Here is a 17,222-nt window from a genome sequence, read left to right as displayed (position 1 = left end):
AATGATTAAGAACAGGTTTCCCAAAGAAGAACCCCAGATAGCATTTACATAACAGCAACAGTGGGAATAAATGATTTTTTCTTAAGAAGTCTTTTAGGCAAGCATCTGATATTCACTTGAATGAATAAGTTCTGATACAGGTATTCTGTTATGTCTATCTATTATTTTAAATTCCACCTCATTTAAGCTAATGGAGTGGTTTACATTTTTAAGGACAGCGCTTCTTCCATTATTTCTTGTCATATCAGAATATAGATAAATGGCCGTTATATCTCCCTTGCTTGAGTGAATATCAAGTTAATACCTCTTTAGCAGCAATTTTAATAGATTTTGGTTGATGGTGCCTTGACTGTCACCAGCTAGCTCTGTGATATTGGCAAGGGACTCAGCCTCTCTGTGCCTCTGGCCCCCTGTCTACAAGTGAGGGCTTAGAGCTCAATTATCTTTAAAATCTCTTTTGAATGAAAATATAATACTGTAATTATCATATATCTGTGTGGGAACTAAATCATCATATATCATAAATCCACACACATCTCTGAGGTTTTAATTAAATTCAAGCTGAAGTAACTCAAATTCCAGTTTTTTAAAAAGACATCTAGACACTGATGTGTCTAGCATCTCTAGTAAAGTCTTTTCTACCTGATGATAATGATGATTATAAAGATGAATTTGTATAGCACTTTATGTTTATACTGCCTTACATGAGTCTCACAACCTAAGAGCTGCTGTCATCATCCTCAGTATGCAGATGAAGTAGATACTGAGGTTCAAAGAGATTCAGTTACCTGTCTAAGGTGATGAACTAGCAAGTTACAGAGCCGGACAGAGGGTCTTCTACTTCCAATTTAATATTCATTTCCCCCGTCGTCATTTACCTGCCTTTTAATTAGGAGACAGTTTTTCCAAGGTGTCATTTTTCAGAATTTACACTCCTGGAAACTACAATCTGCCTTTAGGGACCCTCCCGCACCCCTTTAGACTATCCACTTGCGTCACTACAGCTCTCTCTGCTTTTACAAACTAGTTGTTTTGTCAGCATGAGTGTGACAACAATTAGACGTCCCCTGTTTTTGCCCCATGCCTTTTCTCCTTCACAGTCATTCAATGACAAGCGTAAAAAGAGCTTCATCTTTTCACGAAAATTCCCATTCTACAAGAACAAGGAGCAGAGTGAGCAGGAAACCAGTGATCCTGAACGTAAGTAGATTCTCGAAGAGAATGTCACCTGCAACACAAGAGAAAAAAATCCTTCACGGGCAACACGCATGATGTAGGCTCCCCCACGCCACACGCCTAGGCAAACAAACACGGCAGGCAGGCAGGTCAGGGCTTACTACTGTGACCAGTGTTTGGCTGCAGTCTGGATCCTTCCCTGGATGGAGCTCTTCTTTGCAGAACGCATTGGAGAGGGACCTGAGGAAGCAGGGACTTTGCTTCCAAACAGCATTTATCTGTGACCAGGACTGGGTCTGGTTCGCGTTTTCTATCATGCAACTCTCCAAGGGCTCGAGACAAATTCTTTTCTGGACAGAAATATTAGATTCCATTGCCACGTATATTGTTTTGGAATGCTAGCTAACTGGGAGTGATTAAATTCCCTTTATTGATTACTAGCATTTGTTCACTCTTTCCCTCCCAGCAGACATTAAGCACTTCCTTACTGAGCAGTGAGCTTGTATTGGGTGGATGCTCAGACTAAGAATTGGCCATGAAACTTGGAGGGGATCATCGCTCTCAGTGGTACGTTGCTGTGGCAGTACTGACAGTGGGCCAAAATGACATCTGCTGACTCTTTCTCTTTTTCGTAACAATCTTCTGCTTAAACCTTTCGAGTTGCTTTACAAATCCTTGAGTCTCAGTCCAGGGAGTTGGGAATGAAAGTTGTTTCAGAAGAAGAGAGCATGGGATCCAGATTGCTCAGGCAACACGGTCTGTCATGGTAGTATCCATTTCAACTCCACTGACTTCTTCCTTCCTCTTCCGTGGCTGTTCTCCCTCTCTCATTGCTCTCTCTGGGGACTTCCATGCAGGACATCCCCGGATTAGGTGACGACGGTTATGGAACAAAGACTCTGAGTAAGTTCCCAGGAATGGTCACTGTAACTTTTCTTTTCTTTTTCTTTCCTTTTGAGTTTCGCTTTTGTTCCTTTTCTCGAGGGCCTTTCACTCCTAGCATGCACAAGATACTGAGTTTTATTTGTTACCTAGCTGTGAATGCTCCTACAAAGCAATTTTCAGCCGTTTTGTTCTGCATGTCAGCATTTAAAAGCAAAGTGTCTCAGGCACTGTAACTTCCGTTGCAGTTCACACCTTCCCTTTCTGACCGCGTGCTGTGACCAGCATGGTCCTGGTGCCGCCGTGGCATCCCTTGCTCTGCCGCCTGATACCTCCCAGGGAGCAAGAAACCATGTTGAAAGAAAGGGCGAGTTAAATGCTGTAGAACAGGAAAGCAGAAATGTATTTTATATTCTTTCTTCTGGCTTTTCCCCCAGACATACTTAATGACCTTGCCAAATTCCATAATTGGGTTGTACTTTGCTATTGGTAAAGGAGCTGTGTTATAGTCAAAAGGAACATGCATTCTCAAAAAGTAAATATTAAGCTATTTGATCTTCCATGAATAATTCTTTGCTATTAACTTTGACTGATTTTTTTTTCTGACTTGCGGTGATCCTGCTTGAAATGTTTGTATGATAAAGTTTTAGATATGTTTATTAATATGTTTTTCTATCAGTGATTTATTAGCTGCATTGCATAACCATATCTTCATTTTACGGTTTAGAGTGGAAAGAAAAATATATTAAACTTTAAAATTTTCTAGTTATTAATGCCTTTACTCTGTGTCCCATTGCACTAATAAAAAATAATAATTCTGTGTATTAATATACTATACTATGATTTTTCTTTCTTTAATATTAACTCCATTGTGTAGGCATCAATGAACTAAGAACAGTTTTGTGTCTTTTGCAGCTGTATCACATGTTCATTTTTGTTTGTTTTCTTTTTGTTTTAATTTAACAGCTATGGGCAATATTTTTAGAAGCTGTTCATTTCATTTCTATAAAACAAAATAACATTGAGCTGGACTTTGTTTTCAAGAGCTGGTTATATAACCCTGCGTAATGATACCTGTCATCCTTCAAATTGTTAATTTGGACTCTTTTTTTAGATATGTATGTTTAGAAAACAAAATCTGATCAAGAGTAACTACTGATCTCCTTAAAGATGAAAACTTTATCTTTGAGTCTCTGTATGGAATATGTCATGAAATTTTTCCTGAATTGGTGGCTGAAATTCAAATGTTGATTTCAAAAGTATCTGGATAGCATCAAGTACCACCCGAGAGAATTTCTTAAATTTTCAGTGGGGGTGGGGAGCATTTTAATATATTGTTAATATGAACATCACTAAAAAGTAGTTGCTATTGGAGAGTCAAAAATATGTTATGCCTTTTTATATCTAGAATGATGCCCTTTTAAATCCAAAGATTTGTTTACTCTTTAAAAATTGAACAGATTTCACTAGGTAAAGTTATTTGCCAGTTAACACTACTGGTAGCCATAATTTGGACTTTAGCTGGAACATATCTTTAATTTCTTTTTACCTACAAAATAGAAAAATTCTGTTAAACACTATCTTGATGTTAAGAGAGATTGGTCGTTAAATAAAACACTGCATGGTTCTAAATTTCTATAGTGTAGCTTCACTCTAAATTATATTAAAAGTAAAAACAAAACAAAAATAAACCTGTCATCTTCAAGTCAAGGTACTTGTGATAATCACACACGTGAAGATATGCCATTGTCGGGTATGTGCTTAGACTTTCTTTTCAGTAACAAAAAACAAATATGCACTAATTCATCCACACTTCTTTCCCTAGTGCCTCTTTGCACTTGTAACATACGTACCTAAATTAATAATGCAGTTCTGGTCAAACACCCACACAAAGAAAAATGATTCAGGTGAATTTAACCCATGCTTCGATTTTCATTAGTTTCATGCTCTGAAATTAATCCATCTAGGATGTGTTAACTAACACGATTGTGGGAGTCCTTTCACAATGTTCACATGTATCACATCATCACACAGTACACTTTAAAATATATTACAATTTTATTTGTCAGTTATATCTTAATAAAGCTAAAAAATGAAAACTAATCTGTCCAAGAATCTATAATAGCAAATACATTTTAAAGCACTTTTTTTAACTGTTAGAGAATAATGTTCTATATTCTTTTCCTTTTTTCTAAAGATGTACAACAGTTGTCACTTTTTAAAAAGCTGAATTTATTGCTAATGAGCTTCAGAAATCAAATAGTCACATATTCTTCATTCAATTAGCCTGATATGCAAAGAAGTTAGTAAGTTGATGAATTTATCTTCTATAGCTTAGTAAATAGTACAGATGAAACGAAGTGATTTTGGAAATAAAGCCCTAATTCTGGCACATAACCAATACGTCCCTGTTATGCTAGTTAAACTGTGTTTTTATGAAAAAAAGGTTCGAAATATCACCGTATACTTGTGCAGTCATTCAACATGAATTAAAAACATACTTCGTGGCAGAACCTGTGCATAGTATCAGACCGTTTATCTTCTGCCTGTTCCACTCCTCCAGAACCTAATAGCTATCCAAGCAAGAATCTTAAAATAAAAACAAGGAAATATTGAACTGACTCATAAAACATTTTTCAGTGACTCATTTCTTCCTCCAAGATTTCCTACACACTCACTGAAGCAGGAAAGTTCTTCAACAATCCCTTTCATCTTGTGAATTAGTTTAGGAAGTATTTAAATAGAAATAAAATTCAAGGGATTCCAGGGATCAATTGGCAATTTGAAATGCAATATTCCTGCAAGATACCTAAAGGCAAAATAGAGCAACAAAAAGCCTGCAGAAAACAGTCCCTGCATACCAGAATCTCTTGAATTTATAGTCAGGAACATCCAGTTGAGAGACGTTGACCTTTGTAAAAAGAATCTGGAAAATCAGAGCAACATGAATGGGTCAAAGTATTCATAAAAAGAAAAGTGCTTAGATGGACATTATGCATTTTTTATAATTAAACGTAGTTTACTGTTTGCTACAAAAGAAGATACAGCAATCAAGTAGTAGCTTCCTGGAAAAGAGAGATAAAGTTTTCATCTTCATCTTATCTGAATTTTCTCAATGCGTCTCCTCTACGGCCTCTTACTTGCCTTTCGCTCACATTTCTAGTAGCCTTGCATGGTATTCCTTTAAGTTCTGGCTGCTCTCCAATGCTTGGTATCTCTTTAATTTGCTGTGCTGTTCTTGCAGAACATGTTTCTTCTAATGCCAGCGATAGCGAAAGTAGCTACCGTAAGTTATTGCTTTGGTTTGTGATTCTTTTCTTTGCAGTTGCCCCTTTGCCTGTGGTGTGCATTTCAGATTTTTGCTGTCGTTGTTTTTCAATTGCTGCCCTTTATCATCCTCATCCAAAGCAAATGGCTTGAAATGAAATCATCATCTGATGTGGAAAGATACCAAAGACACTAGGGCGGTGGGTGGACTCATGTGATTTGTGCGAGAGGTAGCAGTCTTGCTAATAAATGACTCCAACCTCAGTTGGCTGTGGCCTGATGATGCAATTTTCCTAGAGAAGGTGGGGGTAAAGTTCAACTTGGTGGATTCTGACATTCTGCCCTCCAAAATAATTTAAACTCCCTGCAGGAAGGTTGAAAAGTTGTCATGGTTTTATTTTGCTTCTCATTTTGCCTTTTCCTTTCTGTTCCTGGCTCCCCTTTACAAGAGAAATCCTGATAAATTACAGTGTTCCTTTTAAATGGAGCATGAACCTTATATGATTAATATTTTGAGGTAGATACTATGTTATATCTAACTTTAAATTTTGATGGTTGGGAAGAGATGAAAAAGTTTCATCCTCTAATGTTGAAGGAGCTCACATTTTGTTTAAAAGTGAACAAATCTTGGATCAGAAAGCTTAAGTGAAAAGGTAGGTAACTATTTAAAACTTATTTCTGGTGTTTGTTTGGTCACCTCAAGCCATTTGCTTAGTGATATAAAAATATTCACCAAATGCCAAGCACATCCTTTTTATCTGTTCTTGTGGTTTCTTACCACTTACAGGTTTTTGGTGACTAACATAGGTACATGTTATTACTGGGATCCTTACAATTTCTGTAATGTTTATTTATACGCCTTAATGAAATGGGTTACTCAAAAAGCAATTGCTGAGGATATTAGAAAACGGCAGGCCCAATACATATGACCCTCAGCTACCAAGATAGAAATTGGTTGGAGGTTTCTGTTTTGGGGTTTTTTAGTTTTGTTTTTGTTTTTTGTCTTTTTGCTTGTATTAATTGAAAACGAGAATAGAATAGCTTTTATTTTTGGTTTTTTCCATTACAGCATGGTAATTTACAAAACCATGCCTTTTTTGAGGTGGAACGTCAAATAGTGTTCTTGAAGTGTGACAAATTCAATCTGGATCTTGAGAAAGGCTTTGGATAATCAGATTGGTAGAAAAATAGAAAAAAAAGCACAAAAGAGGAAAGATGACAGATGGAGGAGGAAGATGAAACACACCACAGAACGAAATGAAGAAGAGTTGTAATGAGATGCCTTTGATCAACCAAATAACGTTAGAACCCCCTCATTTCCTTCCTCAACAGAATAAGTCCTGCTGATGAAAGGAATTAAAGTATTCTCATTCTTAACGTGATCTTTAACATTTGTGCATTCTTCCTACTTTTATACTTTTATGATTATCCCAAGTTGGGAAAATATTTGCCTTCCCCCATCTCTTCATTTGGTTTTAAAACAAAGAAACCTGGCTGGTTAAGAAGTGACCAAAGATTATCTTCCCTGCGCCTGAAGTACCCTCAATTTAGTATAAGGAAAATATAACTTATTTGTTGGGATTCATGGAGACCCTTGGCCCTAATTTCTTTGGCATCAGTTTTCAGTTTTTAAGTGTTGTGCTTCCATCCTGTAGATACAGGTAGAGAAAGGAAAAGCATCAACTCCTGTTCTTTCAATCCCTTTTATGGAAAGTATATAGGAACTACCTTTTCCTTCAGAAATCTTCTTTTAGAGTATTTCAGAAGCCCCTCTCTTCTCCTTCAGAGATGGGAATGTTCTTCCCAGAATCATTAAGTTATAAAAATTGCACCAGGGCTTTCAGCTGTTTGACAGTTTTTTGATTGCAATGCTCCAAGATGAAATCAATAATTCTTTTCACCTTCAAATAGTAAGTACACATAAATGTTTATTGAGTGAATAAAGGAAACACTTGCAAACAGCTTGAATTATCTATGAGAAGAGAGAAGAGTTGGAACTGGACTCTAGGATATTACTAGAGAAAATGTGGAGTCTAATAATCTATATTGGCTTGGGTCTCATCTGAGAATACAGAAGGTTAGCCATTCAAATTGTTTCCTTTACAAATGAACAAAAGTAGGAAGAGCCTTTGTCATAGCTTAGAAGGGAAAAAAGGATATTTCTTTCTCCAGGATAGAAATATGAGGAATAACACAGGAATATTTTTTAGTTCATTCATCATCCGGTCTATGTCATGCTCTCTCACAGGCACCTTAAGACCCAATATGAATCTCAATGAACTCTGGAACTCAGCACACGTATAGGGAGAGAGAGAGAGAGATCAATACATTAAAAAAGCACAGAGTGTGGCTGTTTCTAGAATAAAAGTCTGGCCCAAGAATAGTGGGGCTTCAGAGATGATTTCAAAGACGAAGGGGCCTTTGAGCTGAGCTTTGGAAAGATGAGGCACTTGCCAGCTCAGTAAGTTGAAGAAGAAACGTTCTAGGAAGGGCAGTGCCCTGACAAAAGACAGAGGCTTGGGACAGACACGGTTTCGTGAAAGTGCCATTTTGAAATCAAACCAGGCTGGATTTTTCTACTGAATTCCTGGCTTTTGCTGTAATTATGACTAACTTCTATGTTTTGTGGATAGCAGTATAGACAAATACAAAAAAAGACCTCTTTTCACTAATGTTCAGGTGTTATTTTTTACTCTTAGAACCATTCCATGTCCACTCAGGGACAAAATGGCTAAAATAATAGTCAGTGGTTAGAAAGAAGAGCCCAGGCCCGTGTGTTTCACAGCTCCAGAGGGCACCATTCACACTGCATTCTGGAGTTACAGATTGTGCCAACCTTACTTGAAAGCCTCGTTTATTTTCTGAGATACACACACATACACATGAATTTACACTAACCTCAGTTTCTAATAAGTAGCTCAGACCTTTGCTGCACCATCTCAAGAATTATAGAATAATTATTTTTTCCGAAGTCCAAGTATATTGAGCACCAGCTAAAATGCAGTTAGTTACAATGCACATTGTCTAATTATGCAAGATGCCATCTCAAACCTTGCAAATCTCTACAAGCTGAAGACCTGCCTTCCTTAAAGCCCAATGAAGCTCTTTATGTCATTATGGGTATGGGGGAGCTGATGATTATCCTCCTAACCCATTGGTGCTCATCAGTTAAGTAGGATTTTCAAAACAAGGATCTTGAAGAAATGATCTGAGTGAAATTGAGATACTGAAATGAGGAGACCCCAGACTTTCCCTCTGGAATCAGTCAAAATGGTGCCCGTATTCTTCTCCTTTCTCCACTCTTCTCAAGTTTTGCCCTTATATTTCCTCTAGTTCTTTAGTCCTTACAAAGCAATTTTATTACATCTATTATTATCTCATTTGATTTCTGCAACAAAATTATGAGATATACCTTATATTAATACCCCGTTTTGCAGATGAGGAAGATGAAGTTCCAAAGAGCTCTACACCTCACTAATACGATGGCACTGCAAGTCCAGTCAGGATAGTTTACTTCTGAAACTTACACATTTTCAGTCTTCCCTATAGTTTGTAATCCAAGCCTCTTCATGTTTTATCTAGTACATTTCAACCATTTCATACTGCCTATCAAGTTAATACAAGCAGCAATATTTATATAGCATTAACTATGTACTAAGCCTGATATTAAGGGCACTGTGTATAGTAACAGATCTTCTGAAGATCCTTTGAAGACACTGAATCACTAATTCACCATGTGACCTTGAAGAAATCCCTGAACGTTTTGAACCTCAGTTCTCTCCCATGTAAAATGACTAGCTTGGATTAGAACAGAGATATAAGAAACAGATTTTAATCAAGATTGCCCTTTGACCAACTGGTAGTAGCTGCCTGAAGAATTGTATTGAAAAGTATTGAGGCCAAGTGAGGCTCAGCAGTAATTCGGGCAATGATCGATTTGTGATGCATGTCGAGCGTTCGGAAGGGGGAGTGACATCATCATGTGCTGCAGACTTTCCACCTGTAAACCACATGAACTCCAAGCCCTTTCTTAGCGCTAACATTCTGTGCCTCTAGGAACCCAGTTAATTCCTCACAATTTATCCAGTGCAGACACTAAACACTACATTTAGAACATTTAATGTCCTGCCACTGGTCTTTACTTCCCTCCTCTCTCTTTTCTAGTTTTGAAAAAGTTCTAAAAAAGAACAACTTGTTTTTCCTTATCATGAGGGCATATTTGGGTCTTACTCCAAATCCCTCTTACTGTGACTTGCTTCCAGTTTAAAGATGGTGTTCGTGGAGTTGGTTACAGCGGTGTCTGCCAAGTCTCTGCCAACCACAGGCGTCCACCCCCAGTACTGTGCCGCTCTCCCCTTTCCAGCCATGCAGTTGCCAAAACAAGACCAAGTAATTGTTCATACCCTTGTGTCGGCTGTTATTTCTGAGTGCCAACACCTCCTGAGCAAAAGATAGAAAAACTACTAAGGATGACTATTTTATGGAGATGACACAGCAGCATTTAAAAAAAAAAAAAGAGTTGGCGTTTGCAGATGGAGCACCTTATGCCCTGTCAGTGACTGTGACCCAGGTTCAGCTCCTTTCTCTGCCACCCACCGTTTGTTCATTTGTAAGTTCTGGCCCTATATCCCAGCCTCCACAGAGAATTCTACATCTCTGGCCTTTTTGAGACAGTGCCATATACTCAACAAGGCGTCAAAAAAGGTGTAGTTTTGAATGTTGACTCTACTACTTACTAACTGAGGAAACAGGCCCCGTCTCCGAGCCTCAGCTTCTTCATCTGTAAGGTGGAGATCATCAGAGCACCTACCTCAAAATAAATGGCTGTGAAAAATAGGAGGCAATGGCTGTGAAAGCCTTTTATAGCCTGTAAAGTGCTATGCAGACATGAATTATCTTTCTTTCATTGCTGTGGCTTTTTTATTTCTCCCCCTCGTAACCTCCCTCCCACTACCCCTAGGGCTTTTCATTCTTGAACATGAAAGTGAAAATTGGTTTCAGGTGCTGAGTTCACAGTTGTTATGTAATACCAGCCGCCATAGCATCCCTGCAGGCTTCCTTACATAGTGCCTGATTGTCACAGGGTCTTCAGAATTGGGATGGGCCTTGACATAAGGGATGCTGTCACTGCTGTCTGCCAGTCTCACTGCTCTGAACAAGAACCAGTGCTTTTTGTAGGTTAGAAGTAAACCAAAAAGCAATGGATAAATGAAGAACTGCAGAACTCTGTTCTAACAAAGTCAGTCAAAGCTATGTTGCTTTGTCCTAGTTTTCTGAATCACACATTGTAGTTACTGACACCAAATATTTTATTTAAGGTTTGCCTTTAGAATGTCCCATCAGAATGATTTGCAAGGCCATTGTAAAGAGATTCCCATGGGAACACGAGGTGTTCTATTTATTTAGAGAAAACCACACTTCCCAAAATGAAAGCATATAGACAGAAACACAAAGCAGAACCTGTCTTTGGCTTCTTTTCTCATCCTGTCTCCTACCACTAGAATCAGAATGCAAATTCATTGTCCTCTTTCTTTATGTTAAGTACTGGGGACACAGTGGTGACTGTGGTATGGGATTCCCAGTCTGGTGCAGAGGCATAAGTATCACCTGATATTTAAAACCTCTGTTATCTATCCCATGGTCAGGATTCTCCTACCACATATTAATCGTTCCATGGAGATTTCTCTGGACGTTAGTCTAACATTGCAGTATTAGTCTACCATGCTTCTGTCTCTAAAGCTGTGCTTTTTTTCCGCAACCATTTTTACACTTATCCTCTGAATTCCTATGACCTCTGCATATCTCAGCCTTTACATAACTAGAGCTTAGCAATCAATCACCTTTATTATTTTTTGGCCCAGCCTCTGTAAATTTTAGTCGTTTCATTTTTTTTTTTTTTAAGGGAATCACTTTTTCCTGAATAAAAAAAAAAAGTCATGAATCTGATTCCTCACATACCAAACCCCTGCCCTGATGTGGGAAGGTCCCCTGAACACTTTTGGAGCAGCCGTGAGTAGGTTCCACTTAGAAGAAGCACCAATGCCTGTTCTCCGTGACTTTAGGAGGTAGCCTAGTGGTGCCATTCTGAGAGTGGGCCCTGCTTGAGGTGAGATGTGGCGCAGGCCCGGGGCCACTTCTCACACTTGAAAAAGTGACACCCTCACTCCCCCCCCACCCCCACCCCAGGGAAGACAGCTGTAATTCACAGCTTTACCCATATATCGCTTAATTTCCCAAAATCAGTTGTCATTATCAAAACTGTCTGTAATACTAACTCCTTTTATGAAATTAACTCACCCGAGGCTGTGACTTCTGAAGCACATGGCTTTGACAGACTGTGAATGTGTTTCAGGGGCTATGAGGAGATAAAGCAGTGAGACTCATTGCCGTTTGGTTTCAGGAAACAGTACCACGTATTACACTCCTCCTCTATAGAAAAGCATACAAAAAGCCCTTTTCAACAGCCCTGAACAATTTCCCCACCAAAAGATAATTGGTCCTGGGCCTATGCAAATAAAAGAATAGAGCCTTCGGGATTTGCAGCTGAATCAGACTAATCTCGTGCCTAGTTCATCAACTGGGCAAAATAGATGATTAAAAAAATAATTGCCTGAAACCAATTTACTTTTCATGGTTATGTGTTGACTTGAGGCTCATCGTGAATCGGAAGGCTTATAGCAAATGACACTGGAGGGGGCCGACCCTTATGCTACATTGTCTTCCTTCCTTCTCTTTTCAAAGTTTCAAGGCTAGATTTAGCAGCAATTAGAACCAGTGATATAGGGTCCTCCTCAATTTTTTTATCTTCTTAATTGACCCAGCGTTTTCTTGATGAATTAACAGAGTAAAATTCTCCGAGCCCTGTAGTGTGTGCTGATGAAGTTTTTGTCTCGTAAAGGAAACAAGCAGACATTTGCTTTTGAACGTTCTTCTTTGGGAAATAAAATGGAAGATGAAATAAAAGGTCCAGAAATTCTGGTAATGTAGCAGTAAACTATTGGAAGGACCCTCTCCTTGAACTCAGTGGGTTCCTTTTAAGTAGGAATGCTGGATATGAGGCCATAGTGCCGCATTTCTCAGTGTCAGACGGAAGGTGGTCTCTTAGACGGCCAGCCTCCAGTTGTTCCTTAGACTTATGACCTTCGATCACCTGACACTGTAATACTGCTAAACAGCTTTATGGGGGTGAAGGGATTTGGGGAATAGTTCAAGGAGGGAGAGAGCAGGGAAATTAACCCTGAAGTGGGTCTGTTTCCTGGGTTGCAGAGCAGGACTTGTAGCTGTGGTTTGTGATTGGTTGTTAGTCCACCGTAATTTTCCTTTTTTCTCTTCTCAGGAGGACAGGAAGACTTCATTCTTTCTTATGAGCCTGTCACAAGACAGGAAAGTAAGTTTCCCAGCATGCTTTGGTTCCTGATTGACACCATTACAGAAGGGAAGAGTGAAGGACTAACGAAAATAAACTCCTTAATAGTCAGCAGTTCCCAGGCCAGACCGTGCTCTCTCTTTGGCCCTGTGACCGAGCAAACAGCTTCCCTGCTGAATGTGGGCAATGACAGCTCCCAAGAGAATGGAACTGCCCTCCAGATGGGAACGAGCACATCCAAATCATAAAGAGCCCCACCTGCAGGATCGAAGCATAAAATCTCCATGCAGATTGACATCCACTCAGTATTAAGAAGGGCTTTTTAGCAGACCTGTTGTAAGGTATAAGCTACCTTCTAGGCTGCTCCGAAGCCTGGGAGGAATTTATACAGAGGCTAATGGCGTCAGAGGAGGAATTGTACCAAATGAACTTTAGAGTTCCTTGTAACCCCATGATCACAAAGGAATTGGGAAAATCCAAGCAGAGTATAGAGAGTATTTTGAGCTAAGGAAAAGAAATTACAAAAACATAAGGTGTGGGCTTCGCTGGTGGCGCAGTGGTTGAGAGTCGCCTGCCGATGCAGGGGACACCGGATCGTGCCCTGGTTCCCACATGCCGCGGAGTGGCTGGGCCCGTGAGCCATGGCCGCTGAGCCTGTGCGTCCGGAGCCTGTGCTCCGCAACGGGAGAGGCCACAACAGTGAGAGGCCCGCATACCGCAAAAAACCCCAAAAAATCAAAACATAAGGTGTCATTACTGCAGATGATTACTTTTTAAAGTCATTGCCTAAACAATGGTCAAATAGCTACTTTTTCTCCCATTCAATTGACTAAATTCAGTAGTTGTTTTGACATTGTGTAGGCATAACTGTAGAGTAAGCAAAACCTCTCCAAATGTTTCTTTTCATTGACAGACACTGCAGTTGTTTTTCCCTGCAGAAAGTAGACTCAGCCAACACACTGTGTTAAACATCAATTTCCCTATGCAGGGCTGTATGGGCAGTTTATCCACCGAAGTAATACCCTTACCAGTTCTTGGTGTTTGGCAGTTTTGCCTTAAGACCACAGTGGTTTCCAAGTCTTTCTCCTCATCTGCATCTTCCTTTCCATTTCTGCAGTAAACTATACCCGGCCAGTGATTATCCTGGGCCCCATGAAGGATCGGATCAATGATGACTTGATATCAGAATTCCCTGACAAATTTGGCTCCTGTGTGCCTCGTAAGTATCTAAACAAAGCTTGTCTCCTTTTGAGATGATAAAATGTAATTCTCTTCCTCCAGTAGTCTCTCCAGTGATTCAGATACCATCAGTTACCTAGTTTCCAGGCATCTCATTTAATTTTCCCCGCCGAACACGTTTCATCTACGCTGCCATGTGTTGTTCTCTATTTAGTGAGTAAATGATGTGGTCCCCTAGAGGGCAGGATGAATCCTTTCTTTGTATCTCCCACAGCATTTAAAATAGCATAGGTTTGTTTGTTTTATTTTTAAAAAGGGACCTCCCTGGTGGTCCAGTGGTAATGAATCCGCCTTATGATGCAGGGGATGCGGGTTCCATCCCTGGTCAGGGAACTAAGATCCCACATACCACGGGGCAACTAAGCCCGCGTGCCACAAACTACAGAGCCCACGCACCCTGGAGCCTGCGCACCACAACCAGAGAAGAGAAAAACCTGCAGGCCACAACTAGAGAGAAGCCCACGCACTACAGCAAAGAGCCCACGCGCTGCAACGAAAGATCCCGCATGCTGCAGCTAAGACCTGATGCAGCCAAAAATAAATAAATAATATATATTTTTTAATAAATAAAATAGCATAGGATTATTGATAGGCATCGGTATGTTCTTATTGATTGATGGAAATGCCACTGAAGCATTTTTTCCCATAGAATAACATTACCGAACCAGGTTCGCTGAGATGCCGAGGTTTGCAACAAAGAAAGGGTTAATTCACGAGGCAGCCAAGTGAAGAGATTGGAGAACGAATCTCAGACTCTCAGACTCGCTGCCTCCTCGAAGGCGAAGGCGAGAAACAGGATATTTGTGGGACGAAGGAGCAGGGTGGTCTGAGGTGTGGGGAGCATGGGGAAGGGTGATTGGAAATAAGAAAAAGGTGAGGTAAATGTCATTCTGTGCAGGTGCAAGTAAGCTACAGGCTTCCTCATGGCAAGCATGTTCAGAAAATCACAGCATTAGCATGTTCTGAGGGTGGAGTTTGGGACCCCCTGATGTCAGGTCACCAAGTGGACATTGGCACTTGCCCAGTTGGAGGGTCGGTGGTCTTAACCAGCTCAAGCTCGAACTGGACGCAGCTGACTCTGAGTTCCTGACAAACAGTTCAGGCAAACACATCGTTTGGGTTGTGTGACGCTTGGAGGACCTGCAAGGTTTTTTTGTAACAACAAAGTGAGCTCAATCAGTGAAGGCAGGTTACAGGTTTAATGGATCTAACTGGCGATCACCCTCAGTTACAAGAAAAGAGATCAGAAACAAAGCCATCTATTAAAATCACCTCAGGATGACTTAGGACCGTGTGTCATTGCAAAACAAAATAGCCTTTCCCAAGTGTTTCACAGCCTCAGGAGTTGGGAAGATGCAGACAAGAAGGATTATAAAATTTTAACCCACCCTCCTGGCCACTGCAAACTTTAATCTGCTTTCTTGTCATTATGGACAATCATCAGGTCTCCTGGTCCCTCTGGTACACTCAGGGCTACATGCCTGTAAGAGGCTATCTGCTCTCCTTCCTCCCATTTGCCACCCACCCACTCACCACTTCCATCTCTACTCCCACTGTGTCACATAAAAATACATAGAGGCCTTCTGTGTACATAGACAAACCCACCAGGGAATTTTAATTTATTAGATCATCGAGCTCTTAAATCTGATCTCAACAGATATTTCTTTCTCACTCTGCAGTTTTTAAGCTTTATGCTCTGAAGTGTCTCTTACATTTCAAGACTGCAAATGTCTCCCGGAATACAGAAGAATAGCAAGAATTGCATGTGTGCAGTACATGGGCAGGAGGGAACTAGGACGACTGTGCTATCTCATGAAACTGTTCCCAGCAAGGGTTCTGGGAAGAGACCTTGCCACAGAGCATACCCTGAGAGAGACTCCAGATAGAAATGATCAGGTCAAACCCTAGGCCATTTGTCACAGCTCCCAGCTTGTTCCTCCACTTTTGAAAGAAAAAAAAATCCTTTAACACCATTTTTACTTCCCCTCCACCTTGCATAGTCTCCTCTTTCTCTTTTTATAATTAATAGCACTATTTTATGAAAATCAATACATGTTCATTGTACAAAACATGGAAAATGATAAAAAGTTAAACAAGAAAATAAAAATACAGAATCCCACAAGGTACCCAGAAGTAACATCGCTGAATATTTTCATAGATTTCTACCTATTCTTTCTTTTCATGCATTTTCTCCCATGATTACGCACATATTAGATAGATAGATAGATATTTTTTGCTTAATATCATTTAAAATTTTATAACTATTTTAAATGATTATTATAATTAATACTTTCTCACGGGTATTTTGGGTTTTCTCTACTTTTCAATATTATGAATTATAACTCAAATACAATTATAATTATGTGTTATAATTATTTATAATTTATAAATTAATGTAGTGAATATCTTTAAGGATAAAACTTCATCCAAAGTTTTGATTTTTTTTTTTTTTTTTGCGGTACACGGGCCTCTCACTGTTGTGGCCTCTCCCGTTGTGGAGCAGAGGCTCCGGCCGTGGCTCACGGGCCCAGCCGCTCCGCGACATGTGGGATCTTCCCGGACCGGGGCACAAACCCGCATCCCCTGCATCGGCAGGCGGACTCTCAACCACTGCGCCACCAGGGAAGCCCCAAAGTTTTGATAATTTTTAAAGATGGATTTCTAGGGAAAATATCTGGGTAAAAGATCAAAAATATTTTAACATTTTTTTAATGTTAAGGATAAATTATATTTAACCCAATATATCCAGAACAATACCATTTCAATTGTAATCAGTATAAAAATTATTGAGGTATTTCATAATTTTTGGTAGTAAGTCTTGGAAATCCAGTGTGTATTGTACGTGTATGGACCAGCCCCATTTTAAGTGCTCTTGAATGGGGCTGCTGGTGACCACACTGAGCAATGCAGGTATAGAATGTATCTTACTCCCTCCTGTATTCTTTCTTTTTAATACAATTTTTAAAGATTACTTTCCATTTACAGTTATTACAAAATTATTGGCTATATTCCCAGTGTTGTACAATACATCCTTGAGCCTATCTTACACCCAGTAGTTTGTACCTCCCAGCCCCTCACCCCTAATATTGCCCCTCCCCCCCATAACCACTAGTTTGTTCTCTGTATCTGTGAGTTTGCGTCTTTTTTGTTACATTCACTAGTTTGTTGTATTTCTTAGATTCCACATATAAGTGATATCATGCGACATTTATCTTAACTTTTTTTTTTATTTATAACGTTAAATTATTTTCCCTTCTCTTCTTACCAAAAAGTTTAACCATTTCTATCTATG

At 39.6% G+C, this 17,222-nt stretch overlaps 1 protein-coding gene across 28 annotated transcripts in view; it reads left to right on the top strand.

The window, feature by feature from the left end:
- Positions 1–17,222, top strand: part of DLG2 (discs large MAGUK scaffold protein 2) — a 2,011,757-nt gene that overhangs the window by 1,979,978 nt on the left and 14,557 nt on the right. For 18 of the 28 annotated variants that reach the window (XM_067750569.1, XM_067750576.1, XM_067750568.1 and 15 more), the window contains 3 exons: positions 1,101–1,200; positions 12,662–12,712; positions 13,809–13,910. In XM_067750569.1, coding sequence (XP_067606670.1) covers positions 1,101–1,200; positions 12,662–12,712; positions 13,809–13,910 — 253 coding nt within the window. Of the gene's footprint in view, positions 1–1,100; positions 1,201–2,033; positions 2,080–5,302; positions 5,345–12,661; positions 12,713–13,808; positions 13,911–17,222 lie in introns of all 28 variants that reach the window. The other 10 variants (XM_067750577.1, XM_067750572.1, XM_067750575.1 and 7 more) reach the window with 2 other exon arrangements.

This window comes from Pseudorca crassidens, chromosome 9 (genome assembly GCF_039906515.1).
Source record: "Pseudorca crassidens isolate mPseCra1 chromosome 9, mPseCra1.hap1, whole genome shotgun sequence".
NCBI lineage: Eukaryota > Metazoa > Chordata > Mammalia > Artiodactyla > Delphinidae > Pseudorca > Pseudorca crassidens.
The sequence above is the reverse complement of the archived record's forward strand: the minus strand, read 5'-3'. Positions and strand labels throughout refer to the sequence as shown.